Raw genomic sequence first — 26072 nt, 5'->3', positions numbered from 1 at the left:
ATGTTTTAAGCAGATCACCATAGTCCCTGTGCCCAAGACCACTAAGGCAACCTGCCTATATGACTACAGACCCGTAGCACTCACGTCCATAGCCATAAAGTGCTTTGAAAGGCTGGTAATGGCTCACATCAACACCATTATCCCAGAAACCCTAGACCTACTTCAATTTGCATACCGCCCAATCAGATCCACAGATGATGCAATCTCTATTGCACTCCACACTGCCCTTTCCCACCTGGACAAAAGGAACACCTACGTGAGAATGCTATTCATTGACTACAGCTCAGCGTTCAACACCATAGTTCCCTCAAAGCTCATCACTAAGCTAAGGATCCTGGGACTAAACACCTCCCTCTGCAACTGGATCCTGGACTTCCTGACAAGCCGCCCCCAGGTGGTGAGGGTAGGTAGCAACACATCTGCCACGCTGATCCTCAAAACTGGAGCCCCCCAGGGGTGCGTGCTCAGTCCTCTCCTGTACTCCCTGTTCACTCAAGACTGCATGGCCAGGCACGACTCCAACACCATCATTAACTTTGCAGACGACACAAAAGTGGTAGGCCTGATCACCAACAATGACGAGACAGCCTATGGGGAGGAGGTCAGAGACCTGGCCGGGTGGTGCAAGAATAAAATAAAATCAAATTTATTTATTTAGCCCTTCGTACATCAGCTGATATCTCAAAGTGCTGTACAGAAACCCAGCCTAAAACCCCAAACAGCAAGCAATGCATGTGAAAGAAGCACGGTGGCTAGGACAAACTCCCTAGGAAAAACTCCCTAGAAAGGCCAAAAACCTAGGAAGAAACCTAGAGAGGAACCAGGCTATGAGGGGTGGCCAGTCCTCTTCTGGTTGTGCCGGGTGGATATTATAACAGAACATGGTCGAGATGTTAAAATGTTCATAAATGACCAGCATGGTCAAATAATAATAATCATAGTAGTTGTCGAGGGTGCAACAAGCACGTCCGGTGAACAGGTCAGGGTTCCATAGCCGCAGGCAGAACAGTTGAAACTGGAGCAGCAGCACGGCCAGGTGGACTGGGGACAGCAAGGAGTCATCATGCCAGGTAGTCCTGAGGCATGGTCCTAGGGCTCAGGTCCTCCGAGAGAAAGAAAGAAAGAGAGAAAGAGAGAATTAGAGAGAGCATATTTAAATTCACACAGGACACCGGATAAGACAAGAGAAATACTCCAGATGTAACAGACTGACCCTAGCCCCCCGACACATAAACTACTGCAGCATAAATACTGGAGGCTGAGACACGAGGGATCAGAAGACACTGTGGCCCCATCCGATGATACCCCCGGAACGGGCCAACAGGCAGGATATAACCCCACCCACTTTGCCAAATAATAATAATAATAATAATAATAACAACCTATCCCTCAACATAGCCAAGACTAAGGAGATGATTGCGGACTACAGGAAAAGGAGGACTGAGCACGCCCCCATTCTCATCGACGAGGCTGTAGTGGAGCAGGTTGAGAGCTTTAAGTTCCTTGGTGTTCACATCACCAACAAACTCGAATGGTCCAAACACACCAAGACAGTCGTGAAGAGGTCACGGCAAAGCCTATTCCCCCTCAGGAAACTAAAAAGATTTAGCATGGGCCCTCAGATCCTCAAAAGGTTATACAGCTGCAACATCGAGAGCATCCTGACCGGTTGCATCACTGCCTGGTACGGCAACTGCTCAGCCTCCAACCGCAAGGCACTACAGAGGGTAGTGCGTACGACCTAGTACATCACTGGGGCTAAGATGCCTGCCACCCAGGACCTCTACACCATCTAGTGTCAGAGGAAGGCCCTAAAAATTGTCAAATACCCCAGCCACCCCAGTCATAGACAGTTCTCTCTACTACCGCATGGCAAGCGTTACCGGAGCGCCAAGTCTAGGACCAAAAGGCTTCTCAACAGTTTTACCCCAAGCCATAAAACTCCTGAACAGATAATCAAATGGCTACTCGGACTATTTGCATTGTGTGCCCCTCCCCCCAAACCCTATTTTACGCTGCTGCTACTCTCTGTTTATCATATATGCAGTCACTTTAACTATATATTCATGAACATACTACCTCAATTAGCCCGACCAACCGGTGCCCCCACACATTGGCTACCCAGAATATCTGCATTGTGTTAGGGTTAGGGAATCAGCACCTGAACGGAGGAATCAGAAGAATGCATTATGTTTGAAAACTAAATATTGGAGACTGGCATGTGATGAAAGATTATTATCCAATAAAACTGATCTCACACTAACCCGGTTTCCAACCTTTTAGTGCAAGTAAAGTACATGTTGGATAAAAAATATCATGACAGGCCTGATGGAAACAGAACATTTTTGGTACTCTTTCCAAATGTCGACAAAACAACGCTAGGTACGATCTTTTTGTGTCAGTAAAATTAATTATGTGAGTAATGGCGGTGGAAACACATTTATGCGCAAATATTGATATAATAACCACCATATCCAAGTAAACTTGGAGTCACGCGATGACATGTTGTGTACTCTTCCCACTACGACTCATCTGGAAAGTCGTTTAATACTACAGATTAAATAAATTATGAACTTCACAGGGTGGTGAAAGTGCAAGGTGATGAGCTTGATGCTCCTTTCCAATAAATATCGAGGGTCTCGATATTTATTGGTGACATGATATTGGTGATATTCTGGTGACATGATCATAGAAGCTAGGCTGCCAAATAAAAATAATTTAACTCTTTTGTCCATAATAATAATCCTATCATGTAGGCTATATGTGAGCTCTAGTCAACAGCGCGCAACTGACACTCTAGCCTACAGCGCATGTGCCAATCCCAGAGTGGAGACACTCGCTATGTAACTAACACAACATTTTTGGTAAGATCAAAAGAGTTGAGGACGCGATGGAACCCATTTAACATGTTTTTTTCCCCCGTATATGCAGTTGAAGTCGGAAGTTTACATACACCTTAGCCAAATACATTTATACTCAGTCTTTCACAATTCCTGACATTTAATCCTAGTAAAAATTCCCTGTTTTAGGTCAGGTAGGATCACCACATTATTTTAAGAATGTGAAATGTCAAAATAATAGTAGAGAGAATGATTTATTTCAGCTTTTATTACTTTCATCACATCCCCAGTGGGTCAGAAGTTTGCATACACTCAGTTAGTATTCGGTAGCATTGCCTTTAAATTGTTTAACCTGGGTCAAATGTTTCAGGTAACCTTCCACAAGCTTCCCACAATGAGTTGGGTACATTTTGGCCCATTCCTCCTGAAAGAGCTGGTGTAACTGTGTCAGGTTTGTAACCCTCCTTGCTCGCACACACTTTTCAGTTCTGCCCACACATTTTTTATAGGATTGAGGTCAGGGCGTTGTGATGGCCACTCCAATACCTTGACTTTGTTGTCCTTAAGCCATTTTGCCACAACTTTGGAAGTAAGCTTGGGCTCATTGTCCATTTGGAAGACCCATTTGTGACCAAGCTTTAACTTCTTGACTGATGTCTTGAGATGTTGCTTCAATATATCCACATAATTTTCCTCCCTCATAATGCCATCTATTTTGTGAAATGCACCAGTCCCTCCTGTAGCAAAGCACCCCCACCACATGATGCTGCTACCCCCGTGCTTCACGGTTGGGATGGTGTTTTTCGGCTTGCAAGCCTCCTCCTTTTTCCTCCAAACACAACGATGGTCCTTATAGCCAAACAGTTCCATTTTGGTTTCATCAGACCAGAGGACATTTCTCCAAAAAGTACGATCTTTGTCCCCATTTTCAGTTACAAACCGTAGTCTGGCTTTTTTATGGCGGTTTTGGAGCAGTGGCTTCTTCCTTGCTGAGCGGCCTTTCAGGTTATGTCGATATAGGACTCGTTTTACTGTGGATATAGATATTTTTGAACCCGTTTCCTCCAGCATTTTCACAAGGTCCTTTGCTGTTGTTCTGGGATTGATTTGTACTTTTCGCACCAAAGTACGTTCATCTCTAGGAGACAGAACGCGTCTCCTTCCTGAGCGGTACGACAGCTGTGTGGTCCCATGGTGTTCATACTTGCTTACTATTGTTTGTACAGATGAACATGGTACCTTCAGGCGTTTGGAAATTGCTCTCAAGGATGAACCAGACTTGTGGAGGTCTACAATTTTTTTTCTGAGGTCTTGGCTCATTTCTTTTAATTTTCCCATGTGGTCAAGCAAAGAGTAACTGAGTTTGAAGGTAGACCTTGAAATACATCCACAGGTACACCTCAATTGACTCAAATGATGTCAATTAGCCTATCAGAAGCTTCTAAAGCCATTACATAATTTTCTGGAATTTTCCAAGCTGTTTAAAGACACAGACAACTTAGTGTATGTAAACTTCTGACCCACTGGAATTGTGATATAGTGAATTATAAATGAAATAATCTGTCTGTAAACAATGGTTGGAAAAATGACTTGTGTCATGCACAAAGTAGATGTCCTAACCGACTTGCCAAAACTATAGTTTGTTAAGAATACATTTGTGGAGTGGTTGAAAAGCGAGTTTTAATGACTCCAACCTATGTGTATGTAAACTTCTGACTTCAACTGTATATACTGGACAAATCTGAGGGAACACGTGCCCCTGTGACCATTATAGGCATGACACGTGTGTGTGTGTGTGTGTGTGTGTGTGTGTGTGTGTGTGTGTGTGTGTGTGTGTGTGTGTGTGTGTGTGTGTGTGTGTGTGTGTGTGTGTGTTTTGTGTGTGCGTGTGTGCCGTGTCAAGGAATCTTGGATTTACGATAATTGTCTGGAGCTAATTGCGCAAGGAAAAAAATGTTTTTCTCTTATTTATAAAATTAGTTGACTGTAATGGTGGAGCAAAGGTGTAAGGTGTCGAGTGTTCAAACCATATTATAACGCATAATGACTGTCATCAGAGAAATATGATATTTCATCATTCTTTACTTTTAACGGGTCAAAACATTAGTCCAGTTCACTGGTTAGGCCTGCCCTGTGAAAGATCCCAAACGGACATGCAGTCATCTGAAAGGTCTCTTGGTTCAGTCAATAGTGTCACATTCTGTTGTTCACACCTCATTTCATAAATAACCCAATTTTATTATCTTGCAAAGATGTATGAATGTGGTTGGAAGAATAGGCCTACCAAATAACTGTTTCCCTCTTATTTTTCTGTCAAATATCAGCTCATCGTCTCACTACATTGCACAAACAATGGACTATTTTGTTTTTATTTTGTTTATATAGGATGAGATTAACAGAAACATGTAATTTGAAAGTCATATTTTTCATTATTTCAACTTTTACAATTTACAATAAAGACATTGTTGTAGGTCAACATTAGGAATCTACAGGAGTAAGAATATGTCAGATAAACCTCCTACAACCTTCCGGAACCCTCACCAGCCATACCTAGCTGATATGGCAACCCAGACAGTTGGGTCGTCACTAGTTAAGACCTGATTTTAAATCTAAACTTAACCTTAACCACACTGCTAACCTTATGCCTAACCTTAAATTAAGACCTAAAAGCACATTTTTGTAGCAAAAGTTGACTCCTCGACTAACACATTTACTCAGTACCGGTACCCCTTTTATATAGCCTCGGTATTGTTATTTTATTGTGTTCGTTTTTATTTAATGTTTTACTTTATTTTATTCAGTCATTTTTTTCTTAACTCTATTTCTTGAACTGCGTTGTTGGTTAAGGGCTTGTAAATAAGCATTTCACGGTAAGTTGTATTGGGCACATGTGACAAATAACATTCGATTTGATTTGATTTGTGACTGTGAATCTGACTTTGTTGCTGTGTTATCTTGTGGAAACCAGACAGTGGGGGCGGGCTGCCGTCGGGTTTGTTTACATTGCTCATAACGCGCCATGCGATTCTTGGCTACGTGATGACGTAAACTGAAAGAAATCCGGTGGAACTCGGAAGAGAGCTGACTGTTGTATTCTAAATCAAAAGATCAAAATGAAATCAAAGGTGAGACAACTCTATTTTTCATGCATGTACGACACCTACATATTTACGTATGGTCAGTAATTCTTGAAAACCTAGGAATTCATCATGATCGTAAGAATTTGATGTATTCAGTGCATTCTACTTGGGATAGCGCCATAGCTCAGCTAGCCTGCTTCTGCAACATTGTTTTTCAGCATCTTGTGAATCACACGGGAAATGGAAATGTTTACACTTGCACGCAGTGTTCTGAATGCAAATCTGCACATAACAGTTTGCAGATGTAGAAATCCAAACCTATATTGCTTACCTACGTTTTTTCTTCATTGTGAGTATTCAATTGTATTTGCTTGGTAACCGCTTCTATCATTGAGTATCATTAGCTAAGTTTCCATCTTATTGGCGACAGATTTCATGCGAATGTTCGAAAATCTGCATAAAGAAAATATTAGCATTTTCCGTCAAGTGGAGTGTTTCCACCAAAACTGACTTGTTGCGGAGAAAAAACAGTGCGTGATGACGTAGACACACAGCATTACATTTTTAATACGTTTTCATGTACAGAATACAAATCTAAATGTGTTTCCATCGCATTTTCAACTCAACTAATAGTTTTGTCACAAAAACTGTTGCCGAAATAGCCTGCCTACTCTTGTCTTGGCACATGCGTTCTAACCAACAGCTCCCAGATACAGTGCGCGTAGGCTAGTCTACATTATGAGATTATTATGGATATTTGTTTTTGTCAAGCATCGATCATCATGTCACCAGAATGAGTCCCTCGATATTTATTGGAAAGGACCATGAAGCTCATAGCGTTCACTTTCAGCACCCTGTGAAGTTCCTCATAATTAACTTAATCTGTAAACTAATAAACTGCATGGTTTCCCGAGTTTTAGCGAGAGGACCACACACCATATCATCGCGTGACTCCCAAATTTGCTTCAATATGATGGTTTTTAAAACAGTATTTGCGCATGAAGACGTTTCCACCGCCATTTCTCGCATAATACATTTTACCGACACAAAAAGGTCCCACCATGTGGAATGAACACGTTGTCTGTAGGCATTTATACAATTGTACCGAACCTTCCTGTTGCCATCACAGCTGTCATTCATTTTCGTAATAATAAAAACAATAGTTTTTGTACAGTATTACTTTGCTCACATGGAAACTGGATCGAAGGTGGTTATTGAGTACACCCCACTTATGTACATTTTATGGCCATCTTTAGCAAGTTCTAGCTACTCCATGTGATCTCATGATTAATAGAATTATGAAATATTTGTCTAACTTCTTTTAAACTGGCATGGATAGTTAATCACAAGTATTGTGTTTTTATCACATCTAGAAAGTGCATTTTTATGTTTTGTCAGTGATATAAGGAAAATCACAGAAACTGCTCGCAAAGTTAAAACATGAGTGGATTGCAAAGTATTAGGCCTATGTATGGTAATGCCTCTATGCTCTAGATCTAGAACCCACATATTTAACTTCAACGTAATGAATGACTTGTTGATGTTCTACATGTTCTAGATCTAGAACCCTGGCTGCCATGGAGTCCGAGGGTAACGTGCTGCGCGTGGACTTCCCAAACTTCTCCGGATCCCTGCTTCAGAAGCTCAACCAGCAACGGCAGAGGGGCCAGCTTTGTGACATCATCGTGGTCATCCAGGGCCACCAGTACCGCGCTCACCGGGCTGTCCTGGCCGCCAGTTCGCCCTACTTCTGCGACCAGGTCCTCCTCAAAAACAGTGCCCGCTGTGTTTTACCCGACGTCATGCACCCATGTGTGTTCGAACGCCTCCTCCTCTCTTGCTACACAGGCACCCTGCACCTACCGGCCGGCGAAGTGGTAGCCTTCCTCACTGCAGCAAGCTTCCTCCAGATGTGGCACGTGGTGGACAAGTGCACTGAGCTGTTAGAGGTGGTAGGAAGCGGCGCAAGAACATTAGCGCACAAGTCTTCTGGTGGGCTTGGGGACAGGCCTTCCCCTGGGGACAGCAGCTACCACAGCCCTGGGGATGGCTCCATGGGCCTGGAGGCCGGCGGAGTAGCAGTGGAGGGCTTTGCCAAGATGGAAATGGATCAGCTCCTGGAGAACAGCTTCTCCCCATCCTCTCTGGAGAACAACAGCACCCAGCCCGGCGGCAGCTGCTCTCCGCCGGTCGACCACGACGGCTCAGGTAGCGAGGCCACCAGCCAGGACGGGGATGACGAGGAGGTTGGTGAGGGGGACTACCAGTACTCCAGACCAGCCTACGTCCCACCCAGCATCATGGGCCACAGAAAATGGGTCCATGTGAAGTCAGAGAGGCGTGAGGATTGCGGGGGCGGCGGGGCTCTGTTTAGCGGGGACCCTGCGGTTACTGACCCCGAGCAGATGAACTTTAGCCACTCCCAGGCCTCGCCCAGCAAGAGCTCCCTGGGCCACAGCATCGACGAGAAGCTGGCAGCTCAGCTGGAGGATCGCCTGGAGGAGGACCCGCTGGACTTTTATGGCACCTCCATGGAGGGCTTCTCAGCCGACAAGGCCGAAGGGACCCCGCTTGGGCTGAAGAACGACCTGCTAGGAGGGGCAACCGGTCGTGAGGAGAGTGGCGGTGGTTTGGAAGGAAACCCCAGTGGCCTCCAGGAAGAGACCTCCCACTCGGGCTTTGCCTCAGTGGTCTACAAATTGTACCCCTGCCAGTGTGGCAAGAGCTTCACCCACAAGAGCCAACGGGACCGGCACATGAGCATGCACCTTGGCTTGCGGCCATACGGCTGCGCCGTGTGCGGCAAGAGCTTCAAGATGAAGCACCACCTGGTGGGCCACATGAAGATTCACACGGGTGTAAAGCCCTATGAGTGTAGCCTGTGTGCCAAGCGCTTCATGTGGCGGGACAGCTTCAACAGACACACGTCCTCCTGCACCAGGGCCCACCAGGCCCGGCCTGCCGTCAACGAGCAGGCTGCCCAGATCTGCTGACCCCAGATCAGATTTCCAACTACAGTTCACCTCGTCATCTCCCACAGTCCCGTATCAGTTTCACTGAGCAGGCTGCCCAGATCTGCTGACCCCAGATCAGATTTCCAACTACAGTTCACCTCATCATCTCCCACAGTCCCGTATCAGTTTCACTGAGCAGGCTGCCCAGATCTGCTGACCCCAGATCAGATTTCCAACTACAGTTCACCTCGTCATCTCCCACAGTCCCGTATCAGTTTCACTGAGCAGGCTGCCCAGATTTGCTGATCCTGGATCAAATTAACACACAGTTGCTTGGATGCCCACCCTCCAATCAGTTTAGGTGGATATAGGGTTAATCCACCCCTTTGATTTGAACATAACCTTCCATACATATTTGCCCATTGTAGAAGTGCTCAGAAACAGATTTTTCTTTTACCTGAATGCCAACATGTTCAAGAGATAAAGGTGCTCAACGTTTACCCATTTTTCATACCCCACCATACTATAAGACATCCATGTCTTCATCACTGGAAAAGATAAACGGATTAGATGTATATAATTTGAAAAGCTTACAAACAGGGTTGTCAAACTATTTTATATATTTTGTCCTTTAACGTAAATTATCTAAAAACGTGGAAGCTCCTTTTTTTACATCCTTTAACGTGTTTGTGTTGTGCCTGCCATCGGTTGAGACACAACATGCTCTTGAATACAGGGTGGGTATAATGGTTTGGCTAATAAATGTAGTAAAATGAGAATAACATTTACATTTCAAGTGGAACCACAAAGATGGTTGGAGGTCCAGACATCAGAGAATGTTGACTTGAATGGGAATATCTGTTGTTTTAAATTATACTGTCAATCCTCCATAGGAAACCTATTGAAATTATAGGAATTAAAATTTTTCCATTTGTCATTTAGCAGATGCTCTTATCCAGAGCGACTTACAGTAGTGAGTGCACACATTTTATTTATTTGTTTCATTTAAAAATAAAAATACTTGTCGCTCGTGGGACTCAAAACCACAATCTTGATGAAGCATAGATAATATAGATAATAGAATAGACATGACCATTTAAGTTTACATTTAATGGTGGGTTGACCGGTGGTCACCTTTGTGGTAGACTGGTAGTAGTTAGAAGTTAACATTTTTATTAAATTATCATTTCAGTGGTGTACCTGGAGGATATTCAGTAGTGAGTTGCCTAGTTAAATAAAGGTTAAATATGTTTTATTTCTTTTTTAAACCCAGCTAAATTGCAGTGGTCTGAAGGGATAGGTCCATTAAATTTCTATGATTGAAATGATACCCACCTTGTATTCTAGAGCAAGTTGTGTCTCAACTGTTGGTGGGCAAAACACAAAAGCCTCAGATTAAATAGGGCCTAAGCTAAATATGCAAATATGAAGAAAAAAAATCAGAGTTTACACATTTTTAGATAATTGAAGTTAAAGGTTTAAAGAAAAATGTACATTTTTATTCTTTGACACGTACCAACAAACGGGTGTGATCCCTGCAGTGTACGCTCAAACCAGTGTGATAAGAACGCTTATTTAGAATGTCCAGTTTCGATTGATGCAACAGTCAGTGTTTGAGCTGGCCACACACTTTTTTCACAGAAAATTTTAGCACAAACACAGTCCTTACAGAGTTATGTCCTGAATGTGACCAGTTTATTTTTGGATGCAATGTTCAGACATTCACAGAAGTAGCGACAGCATAACACAATCATCCAAATGGAAAATGTAGGCTACATTAGTATTAGCACTAACTGAGGAAAGATTGACGTAACACAAGCGGTCATATTACTATTTACAATTCATCACATCACGGTGAGCTTACCATTGATTGAAATAATTGAGTAAAATACTTTCAAAAAATCTAAAGTATTTTGACGATGTGTAGTTTGTACGCGCCACTATGTTAGTTTTCTGCGTCAACCAAAGATAAGAAGAGGAGACAAGATGAGTTTGGTCTGTTTGCAATATGCATGATGAAGGGGGTGTGTCGTCTGCGATCATTCACTTTCGGAAGATTACTCGAAAGATGAGTGAACCATTCCTTCACCTCATTATAACATCTTTGGTCTAACAGCCATTTCTGTGACACCCAGAATGCATTGTGAAATTTCAACAAACATGGAGCCATACATAGCTGGAAAATATCTCAGCATTAGCTCATCATAATCAGTACAATCTTCAAAATAGTATTTTACATCATAGGTGTCCATTAAAATTACAATCTATGCAATAATCGGAATGCATTATTTGTCACCGGAACTAGAAACCTGAATAAAACAGTAATTACGTTATGCTCCATACATACTTTATGCTACAGTAGAAACTACAACATGATATACAGAAAATAAGGCATGCACTTTGATAGGAACACACAAGTCCAAAGTTATTATTTGTAAAGAAAACAACAATGAAGGCAATGTGAGCGCCAGACAGAAAATGTGCCATGGGGAAAAAGTTTGTGCAAGACTGCACAAATGTCTGCATACTTGATCTGCAGAAACACTGGGGAAGTGCTTGGCTTGGGCTCTCCTCGAAGAGAGAAGTTTGTCCGGTTCAGTAAAGTCTCAAACATAAATTGTCCACAACAGTGAAATGGGCTACGTCTATGTGAATTAATGAGGAGATGGAACACATCTGAATTCAAACTGTTGTTAGAAAATAAAACTTGTTAGAAAATAATTTTACATTGACAAGTTGAAACATAGCCTATAGATAATTAGCAGGCTGCGAGGGTTAACTGTCCTCTTACTGAACGATCACATTTAGGAACATTGAGTGCATTCATTGGGGTGGCAGGTAGTCATGTGGTTAGAGCGTTGGACTAGTAACTGAAAGGTTGCAAGATCTAATCCCCGAGCTGACAAGGTACAAATCTGTCGTTCTGCCCCTGAACAAGGCAGTTAACCCACTGTTCCTAGGCCGTCATTGAAAATAAGAATTTGTTCTTAACTGACTTGCCTAGTTAAATAAAGGTAAAATAAAAAAATTCTGACATCACGTGTATAAACAACTCACACTGGTGTGATCGTTAGAGATATTTGGAACTCACAAGTGAAAAGGTTAAATATAGTTTTAGGTAAATCATGAAATAGTTTGACAACACTTTGTCATCTTTTAAATGACATCAAACTCAACCGTTTATCTTTTTTTTTTATCAGTAATGAAGACAGGGATGTCTGGTGACATGGGTCAACTTTGAGCACCTTTATCTTCTGAATGTTTTGGCATTCAGGTCCAAAAAGTCACTTTCTGATCACTTCTTCCATGGGCAAACATGTATGAAAGTGTTGTTTAAATCAAAAGGGATGCTGTCAAAAAGTGATTGACTTCAAATGGATTTACCCTATAGACTTACAACGGGGCAGCGGCCTGAGCCAACCGTCACATACAAACTGATCCAAGATCAGAATCCTGGGACGCCAGCTTTGCAGTCTAGTCAGCTACTCAGATCTGCCGAGTCGGAATCAGAACCTCAGAAATTGTGGTGTGTGGACTGCTATAGCTACTTAACAGGAGAAACATGGAGTGCATGTACAGTGCCTTCAGAAAGTGTTCATACCCTTTTACTTATTCCACATTTTGTTGTGTTACAGCCTGAATTCAAAAAAATTATTTTTTTCTACTTCTCACCCATCTACACAATACCCCATAATGAAAAAGTTAAACATGTTTTTAGAAATGTTAGCAAAGTTATTGAAAATACAATACAGAAATATCTCATTTACATAAGTATTCACACCTCTGAGTCAATACTTTGTAGCAGCTGTGAGTCTTTCTGGGTAAGTTTCTTAAAGCTTTCCACACCTGGATTGTGCAACTTTTGCCTGTTATTCTTTTCAAAATTCAAGCTCTGTCAAATTGGTTGTTAATCATTGCTAGACAACCGTTATCAGGTCTTGCCATAGATTTTCAAGAAGATTAAAGTCAAAACTGTAACTCAGCCACTCGGGAAGATTCACTGTCTTCTTGGTAAGCAACTCCAGTGTAGATTTGGGCTTGTGTTTTAGGTTTTTGTCCTGCTGAAAGATGAATTCATCTCCCAGTGTCTGGTGGAAAGCAGACTGAACTGGGTTTTCTTTTAGGATTTTGCCTGTGCCTAGCACCATTTAGTTTATTTTTATCCTGAAAAATTCCCCAGTCCTTAACGATTACAAGCATACCCATAACATGATGCAGCCACCACTATGCTTGAAAATATGGAGAATGATACTTTGTAATGTGTTGTATTGGATTTGCCCCAAACATAACACATGTATTCAGGACAAAAAAAGTTAATTGCTTTACCACATTTTTTGCAGTATTACTTTAGTGCCTTTTTGCAAACAGTATGCATGCTTTGGAATATTTTTATTCTGTACAGGCTTCCTTCTTTTCACTCTGTCAATTAGGTTAGTATTGTGGAGTAACTACAATGTTGTTGATCCATCCTCAGTTTTCTCCTATCACAGCCATTAAACTCTAACTGTTTAAAGTCACCATTGGCCTCATGGTAAAATCCCTTCCTCTCCGGCAACTTAATTCGGAAGGACGCCTGAATCTTTGTAGTGACAGGGTTTATTGATACACCATCCAAAGTGTAATTAATCATTTCACCATGCTCAAAGGGATATTTAATGTCTGCTTTTTTTATTTGAACCCATCTACCAATAGGTGCCGTTCTTTGCGAGGCACTGGAAAACCTCCCTGTTCTTTGTGGTTGAATCTGTGTTTGAAATTCACTGCTTGACTGAGGGACCATACAATTATTTGTATGTGTGGGGTACAGATATGAGGTAGTCATTCAAAAATCATGTTCAACACTATTATTGCACATAGTCCATGCAACTTATTATGTGGTTTTTAAGCAAATGTTTACTTCTGAACTTATTTAGGCGTGCCATTACAAAAGGTTTGAATACTTATTGACACAAGACATTTCTGCTTTTCATTTTTAATTAATTTGTAAAACATGTATAAACATGATTCAACTTTGACATTATCAGGTACTGTGTGTAGGGCAGTGACCAAAAAAATCTACATTTAATCCATTTTTAAATTAATTCTGTAACACAACCAAATGTGGAAAAAGTTGAGGGGTGTGAATACATTCTGAAGGCACTGTAAATAGACTTTGAAGCACGAATGGGTCACACATCTAATGTGGGGATCATGTTACCTCAATGTTCTCACATAGACACATCAATAGCACACTGGCTAAAGACATTATATTTACTGGGTTTAGACCTTATATGGGCCTTTCTTTTGTTAACTATGTGGTAGGGCGTTTTTTCGCCCTCAGGACTGGATGTTGGAGAGTAGTGCCATTTATCTTGTCAGTTAGCCAGCCATTCCCCAGAGGAGTTGCCATTTTGAAACCTTACTTGTTTATCCTCTGATAACTTCTCATATCTGTCACCTTGAAAATCAGGGATTCTCCTGTTCATCTTGTATTAATAGTTTATTTATTCATGGTTTTGGGAGTGGAATCATGTAAATGAGACAGTGTATCTTTGACATACTTGTACAGTTGTAGAAAATTATGGTAGGTTCATTGATGGTGAGTATTGTTTGTTAAGGTGTGCCAATGTACTGTGTAGCCCAAGTTAGGTCAATATAACTTGTGAGGCTGTTGAGCTATGTAAATGGAATAGTACTTATGATATTAGCACACGTTTTTTGACATATTGAACATACTTAAAGTAACCATCCAGTGTTTCCAGATTTCTATGAAAAATGACCCTAAAATTAATTACAATTTGAGTGAAATACTTTTCCTTCCAAAAATGGGTTATTAAGCATGTTGAAACACAGCTTTTCTGGGTTGGAATTGTGTGTGCGTACCCCAACAACAGAATGGTGTGGGGGTATACCGGTCATTAAAAATGTTCATGCAAGTTGACTGAAGATTGCCCTGCTCAGCCAATGAGGCAGGATGACATCATTTGTCAATGAGTAAATAGCAAGTATTTTTGAAATGGTCTGTTTGAGATACAAGTTTGAGGTGGAGTTTTTTGTGTTTTTTTTTCTCTCCAATTTATCCTTTGGCCACAAATCTGAGTATAAGACAAATCAACAACATTATTTGGGTATGAGTTAACAGAATATATACTTTTAAAAGTTAGGTTTTCCCTGGACAGTTACTTTAAGTTTAATGAGTCATGCATTTCAGTTTTGGAAATAGTATTCTTAAAGGCACTTATACCTAGTTTGAACCAGAGCATGCCTTTCTAGTGACTTTTTGCCAGTAGGCTACCTGCTAGATAGTCTCTTCACACTTTTGTACAGTCAGCCACATAAAGAGGTATGTGAAAAATAATACAAGAAAGGTAGTATATCTCATTTTTAAATTATGCCTGGGATAAGTCATAAGACTTGCGGTTAAAGTAGGCTGTTTTGCTTTCTAGGTTTGTGATGCTAGGTCGGTTTTACAGTTTATACTATTTCAATTCAAACAGGATTTGACTGATGTTATATTTCCAAACAACAATTGATATGTTTAACTGGAAAGCTCAATTACATATACTAAAACCTCAATATATTTATCATACAATATTTAACTATATTTTTGGGAAGTAGGTATAAATAAATGTACAAATGCACAAAAAGATTACTGTACTGTAGTTTGTAGTTACACAACATCTGATAATCAACATATTGAATATAGTTTGTGGTTTCTTACTACTCTTATAGCCTAATAAATATTGTTTTTAGATAATTTATGACTGACATTGTTGATATATTGTTATTTTTTTAATCAGCACGCGTTAATGGATTTTGAATTTAAGATATGATCCTTGAAGAATGAACGTTAAATCCTAAAATGTTTTGTAAAAAAGGTGACAATTGGTACTTACGCCACCACAACGAGGAATATGCCACAATCTGTTCACCAATAGCTTTCTAGGTATTGTTAAAGAAAATTAAAGTGGACTAAGATTTTGCACTAGTTGCTACTTTTGTGACTATGTATTACGGGTGCCCTGGGAAATAAAGAGCAAACTATCTTCATTTTGAGGATAAAAAACATAATGATTAAACAATAGGACTAACTGAATTTGTTTGGGAAGATGTTTCTGCTTTTGCTTCCTTATATTAGTGATGACATTTTGTAGTATACTGTATAATACGATACTACACATGTTAGTATCCCTTGATCAGGTTCCATGATCAAACATGTTTTTAGAAATTTTTGCAAATGTATTGAAAATGAAATACAGAAATATCTAATTTACATAAGTATTCACACCCCTGAGTCAATACATGTTAGAATCACCTTTGACAGTGATTACAGCTGTGAGTCTTTCTGGGTAAATCTCTAAGAGCTCTGCACACCTAGATTGTACAATATTTGCACATTATTCTTAAAACAATCTTCAAGCTCTGTCAAGTTGGTTGTTGATCATTGCTAGACATCCATTTTCGAGTCTTGCTATAGATTTTCAAGCCGATTTAAGTCAAAACTGTAACTAGGCCACTCAGGAATATTTAATGTCATCTTGGTAAGCAACTCCAGTGTGTTTAGCCTTGTGCTTTAGGTTAGTGTCCTGCTGTAAGGTGAAAAGAACCTGGACCAACAAAGGTATTGCAAGTGTCTGGAACAGGTCATTTTTCATTATTTTTCAGCATTCTTGATTACTAGTATGCAAATTGTATTTTTGTATCGGCTGCTAACGAAACAAAAGACAATCATTTTAGAGTGACAGTCTTTTTCATGTGAAAGCTAACATTGGTGCATTTAATTCAAAGTAGGAACTCTATGTCTACTGTATGCGGTACAAAATATGGTATTTGAAATGATGCTACGGTATTTGCTTCCACATTGCTTTTATCAGAAGTTCTGTAGGTTTTCGGGTTATCTGGAGAAATGTAATCTAATTATCAATTGAAAATAAATTCCTCGGAATGATAGGCCTAGGTACTGTTAAATAAAATTAAAGTGGACAGTCTGAGATTTAGCACTAGTTAGTTGCTACTTTTGTGACTGTATTACAGGTGTCCTGGGAAAATAAAGAGCAAACTAACTTCACTTTGAGGATAAAAAACAATGATTAAGCAATAGGACCAATTGAGCTTGGTTAGGAAGATATTTCTGCTCTCGTGTCCATTATATTAGTGGTGAAATTAAACTACCTCACATAAATTAGCATGTGTCTTTAGATTTTACTATCTAACAAAAGTTGCTCACATTTTTCCAGAACTCTTTCCTAAAACTTTCTTTGTCACCATTTTGGATATTTTCTTCTTATAGAAGAACTTTGTGAATGTTTTGTACAAACAAAATGTTTTCAGCAATAAATGTTTGCTCCCTGTGTAACATTTCATAGGTGATGTTGTTTGGAAAACTCTACTTCACTAGGTTAAATTAATGATTTAAATGATATTACCTGTGGGCTATTTCTCTTATGCTGTGTAAATGGAACAACCTATGACACCCTTCCACAGGGTGGTGTATTCTGAGACGGTCAAATAATGTAGGGTTGTCTTGATACCAGTATTGCGATACCACGGTACTGAGTTTTCCATGGCAAAAAGAAAACATAAAGCAGACTGAACTCTATGGTCCTTTAAAAAACCTGCTGTATGTAAAATATTGTGTGATATGGCTTGGGAATAAACAAATGTGACTCTAGGTGACAACAGAAGGCTTTGGCCGTGTTCAAGAACATAAAAACCGTCATATATCATGGGTAACTTGTGACTGACAGAGTAGTTATTTAATAACCAAGGGGATTTGTAAATCAGTCAGTCTCGACTCACCTTTAAAGTCAGCTGCAATGTTGAACTGCGTGTTTGCAACATTTGAAAAAAATTCTAAAGAAATTAGGTCAGCTTCATGTTTTGTTTCCATTCCAAGATACTTCAGAGTATTGCGATACTGTTATTGTGACAACCACAGAATGTAGTAAGTATTTCCTATTACCTTTCCTATTACCGCGTGTGGTTGACCCACATGACATAATTGTCATACTGATCATGTCATCTATGTGAAAGTATGATGCTTTACTGCCTTCAGGAAGTATTCATACCCCTTGACTTATTCCACATTTTGTTGTGTTACAGCCTGAATTCAAAATGGATTAAATAGATTGTAACTAAAGGCACTGTAACTAATCACTCACTTTCACTTCTCATTTCAATGCGTGCTGAGTCTCAGGTTCCGTATTGACCACTAGACTAGGAAGCCACAGACCGTTACAGGTCGTTCCATTAAAAGAGTGTCTTCTGCATACCTTTTATATTTTATGTAAAAATTGTACACCAGTATTGCATTTTAAGAGTCTGTTATATTAAAGGAAGTGTCCTTTTAATATAGACAATGTGGAAAATTCAATAAATCAGATATTTAATATGAATAAAGACTTGCTTAAGTGCCATAATTCAGCATTGACATGTCCCTCCATGCAACCCCACAAATGAATACTACAGTTTACTATAGAATACTGTAGTACTTACTATAGAATTCTGAAGCAAACTGTAGTATACTGTAGAATCCTATTCTCCACGCTAGTATCCCTCAATCTTGTAGTGCTTACTATAGACTTTTGTAGTATTCTGTAGAATTCTATACTACACACTGTAGTATTCCTCAATTGTGTAGTGCTTACTACAACATTTTGTATTATACTGTATAATACTATACTACACACTAGTATCCCCCTGAGTCATGTAGTGCTTACTATAGAATTGTGTAGTATACTATAGAATACTATCAATACAAAAAACTATGTTTTAAGTGAAATATTAGCTTTTGTCTGAAGCTGAAAAAGACAGGAAATTCTAAAGCTTATTTGACCTATGCAAAAGGCTTTACAGCATAAGCAGCTTGACTACTACTAGAGTACTGTAGCGTTATTATCTATTGTACTCCAACAACAGATGTACTCACATTGGATTGGTGTATTAGGATTCAAACCTTCTCTCAAACAGCCAAATATGTACTCCTAGAGTAGGTTTACCACATTAATGTACTTGGTAATATAAATGTGTTTTTTCATGTAAAACATAATCCAATTCTACTCATTTAAACATTATGGGGAGGTTTTCTCAGACACAGATTGAGCCTAGTCCTGGATTAAAAAGCAAGATCAATGGAACATTTATGGTCCAGGACAAGGTGTAATCTGTGTCTGCAAAACAGCTCCTTAACCCTACATTTGACCAAGCCTAATACATAAGCCTACTGAGACAAGTTAGTTGACAGCTTTTGAACATATTTTAAAGATATACATGGTTTATGTTCCTGTTATAAACAATGGAGTAATGCAACCTTATATTTTGGGTTATGTTAGGGTAAGACAGTTGCGCTATGCACTTGAGGCATGTATAAGTTATAATATTTAAAGGGTCAATTTGTAATTGCTTAATCAATTTGTTTATTTATAACTTATTTACACATACCCATTGATTCTTGAAGAATATAACTTATATATTAAATGCCTCATTGCTTAGTCCAATTGTCATATCCCATCAGAACCCAAAATATATGCTTGTTCTACTCAATTGTTTGTAAACAATGTAATTTGAAACAAACACGGTTTTGCCTCTGAATATGGTTAAAATTGTCATTTTGTATTCATAGCTATATGGGAGAGTGGTTACATTATTATTATTTCTCCACCACCAATTATTCAGCTTTTTGCCATAACAGTGGTTGGGTGCCGGCTTTGTTGTTGTTTGAACTGCAGATTGCCCCTTTAAGAACCATATATCAAGATTAGGAACATTCAACAGATTTCCAGATGGCAGATTGCATGTGTGTCTTACCTGAAAAACATGTTTACATTTGGTATTTTATTAGGATCCCCATTAGCTGTTGCTAAAGGAGCAGTTACTCTTTCTGGGGTCCATTACAAAGTACATTAATGTGGTAAACCTACTCTAAGAGTATGTATTAGGCTGTTTGAGAGAAGGTTTGAATCCTAACCAACCCATCCAATGTGAGTACATCTGTTGTTGAAGTACAGTAGATCAATAAAGCTACAGTAGTCTAGCAGTAGTCAAACTGCTTATGCTGAAAAGCCTTGTTAGTGCATAGGTCAAATTAGCTTTTGAATTTCCTGTCGTTTACGGCTTCAGCCAAAAGCGAATATAGTTTTTATAATTTCCAGGTTTGTTTTTTTTACCCGGAAAGTCTGATAATAGCTCAAGTCCTGCCACCGAACATTATTACTGTGCATTATAACTATTTGAAATTGCATAAAACGACAATGCTGTCAATGGCCTAAAATAATTGGTTTTTAAAATGGTAGAGCTCTTTAACAGTTTAAGCTACAGACACTAGACCAACTGTAAACAGGTCTTAGAATTACATAACTAGTTAATAAGCTATACTATAATGATTTAAATGTGCATTCATTTGCTAAAAAGGAATACATTTACCACTGTACCTAACTTCCCCCATGATCGATTTTCTGGATATAGTGTTGGGCCAAACAATGCCATTTACCTATTTATTAGGATCCCCATTAGCTTTTGCAGAAGCAGCAGCTACTCTTCCTGGGGTCCACAAAAAAAATACAAAACATGACAAGTAACAGAACACTGATACACTGATAGACAAGGACAGTCACACAAATGTAAAAAACAATGATAAACAAACAATACAACAAAATAGAAACCACCCGCAGGCCGCCAGTTGGGTAACTCTAATACAAAGTTAAGTTAGTTCATACAGTATGACCGGGAGAGGTAGATGAAGCCAAATGTAAGATTAGAGCCATTATGATAGATGTGTGGCAGGAGAGGTAGGACAGCAAGCCCAAGGGTCTGCATCTACTGTATACAGTGGTTCCTCAACTAAACGTTTTGAGATTATTCCGTGGGATTTAGAGGTAATTTGTGGTTAAGTACGGTACCCTGCGTCACTGTTTCATTGCTCCAGACCAGCACAAGGGGGAGTTAGAGCACTGATTACTCTTTTGGGTCCCAAGGTTCTAATGTGTCTCTACCGTACAATGAATGGCCGATATAAAAATACACTTATTTAGTTTTGTTTCTACTCATCAACAGTATCTACTACAACTGTTGTTACACTAAGGCTTTTATTCTATGAGAAACAAAAATGACCTGGATGCCATGTACAGTATTATAGTCTCTAAAATGACCTGGATGCCATGTACGGTATTACAGTCTCTAAAATGACCTGGATGCCATGTACATTATTATAGTCTCTAAAATGACCTGGATGCCATGTACAGTATTACAGTCTCTAAAAAGACCTGGATGCCATGTACATTTTTATAGTCTCTAAAATGACCTGGATGCCATGTACAGTATTACAGTCTCTAAAATGACCTGGATGCCATGTACAGTATTATAGTCTCTAAAATGACCTGGATGCCATGTACAGTATTACAGTCTCTAAAATGACCTGGATGCCATGTACATTATTATAGTCTCTAAAATGACCTGGATGCCATGTACAGTATTATAGTCTCTAAAAGGAAAAATATTATGAGCATCTTTTGCGCATGTCATTTTCCTTTCATAATGCATCCTTATTTACATAGAGATTATAATTATTATTATTATAAAATATTCTCACAGCGCACATTTGAAAATCCCAAACTCTAAAAGCAATTGGAAAGGTAGATACAAATTATTTGTTTCATTGTGGTTACCATAAAGAATGTAAACAAGATGTAAACAAGATGCTGTGTTTTTATTTACAGTAGTGATGGACAGCTGGAGGAATTTTGAAAACTTGTTTTTAAAAACTTGTTTTTCACAATTGTACTGTAGTACTGTAGTACTGTAGCAGGTATAGCCCATCATGAAAACAATGTTTCCTATTAGCCCGGCTAAATCAAATCAAACTTTATTTGCCACATGCGCCGAATACAACAAGTGTAGACTTTACCGTGAAGTACTTACTTACAAGCCCTTAACCAACAGTGCAGTTCAAGAAGAAGAAAATATTTACCAAGTAGGCTAAAATAAAACGTAACAATAAAAAGTAACAAGATAAGAATAACAATAACGAGGCTATATACAGGGGGTACTGGTACCAAGTCAGTGTGCAGGGGTACAGTCCCCAAGTCCAGAACAGACTATGGAAGGCGCACAGTACTAAATAGAGCCATGACTACATGGAACTCTATTCCACATCAAGTAACTCATGCAAGCAGTAAAATTTGATTTGAAAAACAGATAGAAAAAACACCTTATGGAACAGCGGGGACTGTGAAGCAACACAAACATAGGCACAGACACATGCATACACACACACACACACAATAGCATAAGCACTATACACACACATACACGTGGATTTTGTGCTGTATATAAACTCAGAAAAAAAATGTCCTCTCACTGTCAACTGCGTTTATTTTCAGCAAACTTAACATGTGTAAATATTTGTATAAACATAACAAGTTTCAACAACTGAGACATAAACTGAACAAGTCAAATCAAAAGTAACAGTCAGTATCTGGTGTGGCCACCAGCTGCGTTAATCCAATCACATTGTCCGATTTCAAAAAGGCTTTACGGTGAAAGCAAAACATTCGATTATTTTAGCATAGCACCTCAGCAAAAAAAAAAAAAAAAGCAATTTTCCAAGCACGATAGCATCACAAAACCAGATATACAGCTAAATTTAAGCACTAACCTTTGACAATCTTCATCAGATGACACTCCTAGGACATCATGTTAGACAATACATGCATTTTTGGTTCGATCAAGTTTATATTTATATCCAAAAACCCAATTTTGACATTGCGTCCCACCTTGCCCAGGGAGGTTAAATACTGCAGTGCATCTCCTCCTCATGGACTGCACCAGATTTACCAGTTCTTGCTGTGAGATGTTACCCCACTCTTCCACCAAGACACCTGCAAGTTCCCGGACATTTCTGGGGGGAATGGCTCTAGCCCTCACCCTCCGATCCAACAGGTCCCAGACGTGCTCAATGGGATTGAGATCCAGGCTCTTCGCTGGCCATGGCAGAACACTGACATTCCTGTCTTGCAGGAAATCACGCACAGAACGAGCAGTATGGCTGGTGGCATTGTCATGCTGGAGGGTCATGTCAGGATGAGCCTGCAGGAAGGGTAACACATGAGGGAGGAGGATGTCTTCCCTGTAACGCACAGTGTTGAGATTGCCTGCAATGACAACAAGCTCAGTCCGATGATGCTGTAACACACCACCCCAGACCATGACGGACCCTCCACCTCCAAATCCATCCCGTTCCAGAGTACAGGCCTCGGTGTAACGCTCCTTGCTTCGACGATAAACGTGAATCCGACCATCACCCCTGGTGAGACAAACCCGCGACTCATCAGTGAAGAGCACTTTTTGCCAGTCCTGTCTGGTCCAGTGACGGTGGGTTTGTGCCCATAGGCAATGTTGTTGCCGGTGATGTCTGGTAAGGACCTGCTTTACAACAGGCCTACAAGCCTTCAGTCCAGCCTCTCTCAGCCTATTGTGGAGAGTCTGAGCACTGATGGAGGGATTGTGCATTCCTGGTGTAACTTGGGCATTTGTTGTTGCCATCCTGTACCTGTCCCGCAGGTGTGATGTTCGGGTGTACCGATCCTGTACAGGTGTTGTTACACGTGGTCTGCCACTGCGAGGATGATCAGCTGTCTGTCCTGTCTCCCTGTAGTGCAGTCTTAGGCGTCTCACAGTACTGACATTGCAATTTATTGCCCTGGCCTCATCTGCAGTCCTCATGTCTCCTTGCAGCATGCCTAAGGCTCGTTCACGCAGATGAGCAGGGACCCTGGGTATCTTTCTTTTGGTGTTTTTCAGAGTCAGTAGAAAGGCTTCTTTAGTGTCCTAAGTTTTCATAACTGTGACCTTAATTGCCTACCGTCTGTAAGCTGTTAGTGTCTTAATGACCGTTCCACAGGTGCATGTTCATTAATTGTTTATGGTTCATTGAACAAGCATGGGGAACAGTGTTTAAACCCTTTACAATGAAGATCTGTGAAGTTATTTGGATTTTTACGAATTATCTTTAAAAGACAGGATCCTGAAAAAGGGGCGTTTCTTTTTTGCTGAGTTTAAGTGGTATTTGTGTAGTAGGGGGCTGAGGGCACACGGTCTGTGAATGTATTGTAATGTTTTTAAAATTGTGTAATCTGCCTTCATTTTTCTGGACCCCAGGAAGAGTAGCTGCTGCCTTTTCAACCACCAGAGGACTTGAAAATGAGCCGGAGCTGAGAGGATCACCAAAACTGAAGGTATTTCGGTTTCAGTGCATTTTGTTCAAAAGAAAATGTTCAGTATATAGCCTATCAATGTGTAAGCATACTGTGTCATAAAATTAATAATTGTGTACTAAAAATGTGAATGTGTTTTTGCAGAGCATACAACCATGCTGACAACCATCTGTGGAGATCAGAAGACAAAGGGCTGGACAACGGGCCGCACCGAAAAAATGTATGGTTCCCAAGTGTTAGGTTCTAATTATCAGAGTTAGAGAGCTCGATGGACACTATGAAAGCTTAGACCAAGTTTATTCTTCCCAAATGATCGAAACAGCTGAATTGACAAAGACATGGTTACAATAGTGGTGGTATATGTACCCCACTTTGGGTGGAGTCTCCTCCTCACTAAACATTGCATCTTTATTGCTGGGCAGGAAACAAAGTGATACGGACAATAAACTTTTCCTTCTCCCTTAATGTGACCTGACCTTGACCCTCTTCATCACTAATCCATGGCTCTCTCCCCTTATCAATGCCTGCCACATGTGATTGCTTCCCTGCACTCAGCACATTCCAAGCTTAATTGCACCCACCATATACCTTCCTCCTACAGATAACCATTGACTTCCGGTGGAGACCTTCTAAACCTTAGCACTCAATATTTCAATAGGATACCTGATAATTAACCCTATCCCAAGTTTAGGAGTTTGAACCCAGAATCCATCACAAGAAAGCGGTTAGTTTTGCTAGATTCTTAAAATGTGTTTCTGTACCCAGCAATTGTGTGTTGGAGTCACTTTTAATTCTTAATTGATCTACCGTTTCTATCATAGGCCACTGTAATCGAAGGGGGCTCAGGGCGGTACCATTCTGAAGGTGCACATGGATCAGATTCATCCTTTGAAAACCTGACATTTCCATTCCTCTTCTGACAACAGAACTTGACAAACTGCTCACCAGGCACAGCAAGGGCCGTCCGGACCGTTATGCTGTTCTGCTATTCCAAGGATGTGCAACCAAAGAGAGATACCACGAGTGGACACAGAATACCAACTGGGATGGATCCCGAGGCAAATGTGGCTTACCAGTGAACCTCCGGGTGTTCATCATTAATACTGTGTCTCAGAAGTTTCCGTCCATGACTGATGCAACCCAGAAAAAGCATTAAAGATAGAGTTAATGAGTACTTGAGGTCACTGAGAAAGTCTGGACATGGCTTGTTCTCCCTTATGTAAGGAATTAAGCAGTTTACCATGTTTACTATGTACTGTAGGCTATGTTTACTTGTCAGACTGCATAGTAGCCTAATAAACATATGCAGGCAGCTTCTATCTTCAATGTGCTTTAAATACTTTATTATCCCAATGTTTAAAGTGCGTGTAGACAACCTCATGGAACCGCAAAATGTCGGATAAAGAATATACTGTACAGCATTACAGTATCTTTATGCATTCGTTAATAAAATAATGATAAAAGTACTCTTTCAAAATGCAGATGTTTATTTCATTAACCTGTTGGGTCTAGGGGGCAGCATTTGCACGTCTGGATAAAAAAAATGTACCCGATTTAATCTGGTTACTAATCCTACCCAGTAACTAGAATATGCATATACTTATTATATATGGATAGAAAACACTCTAAAGTTTCCAAAACTGTTTGAATGGTGTCTGTGAGTATAACAGAACTCATTTGGCAGGCAAAACCCTGAGACATTTTCTGACAGGAAGTGGATACCTGATGTGTTGTATTGACTTTAAACCTATCCCATTGAAAAACACAGGGGTTTAGGAATATTTTGGCACTTCCTATTGCTTCCACTAGATGTCACCAGCCTTTACAAAGTGTTTTGAGTCTTCTGGAGGGAGATCTGACCGAACAAGAGCCATGGAACGGTGATGTCCCATTAGACACCTGGCGCGCTACTTCATGTTGGGTACCCTCGTTCCAATACGTTATAAAAGAGTATGCATTCGTCCACCTTGAATATTATTCATGTTCTGGTTAAAAAAGGCCCTAATGATT

General features: G+C 40.0%; 1 protein-coding gene and 1 long non-coding RNA gene across 2 annotated transcripts; both read left to right on the top strand.

The window, feature by feature from the left end:
• The first annotated feature begins 5692 nt into the window (after nt 1–5692).
• Nucleotides 5693–11540, top strand: LOC106562887 (zinc finger and BTB domain-containing protein 43). The gene is made up of 2 exons (XM_014127957.2): nt 5693–5965; nt 7479–11540. The coding sequence occupies exon 2, from the start codon at nt 7498–7500 to the stop codon at nt 8911–8913; it is 1416 nt and encodes a 471-aa protein (XP_013983432.1). The 5' UTR covers nt 5693–5965; nt 7479–7497; the 3' UTR covers nt 8914–11540.
• Nucleotides 11541–13230: 1690 nt separating this feature from the next.
• On the top strand, nt 13231–25509 carry LOC106562886 (uncharacterized). The gene is made up of 4 exons (XR_001319125.2): nt 13231–17797; nt 24007–24083; nt 24207–24282; nt 24989–25509. It is a non-coding gene; the product is annotated as an uncharacterized lncRNA (long non-coding RNA).
• Nucleotides 25510–26072: the final 563 nt, after the last annotated feature.

The sequence above is a fragment of the Salmo salar genome, chromosome ssa11, assembly GCF_905237065.1.
Source record: "Salmo salar chromosome ssa11, Ssal_v3.1, whole genome shotgun sequence".
Taxonomy (NCBI): domain Eukaryota; kingdom Metazoa; phylum Chordata; class Actinopteri; order Salmoniformes; family Salmonidae; genus Salmo; species Salmo salar.
This window is presented reverse-complemented; position numbering and strand designations above follow the sequence as displayed.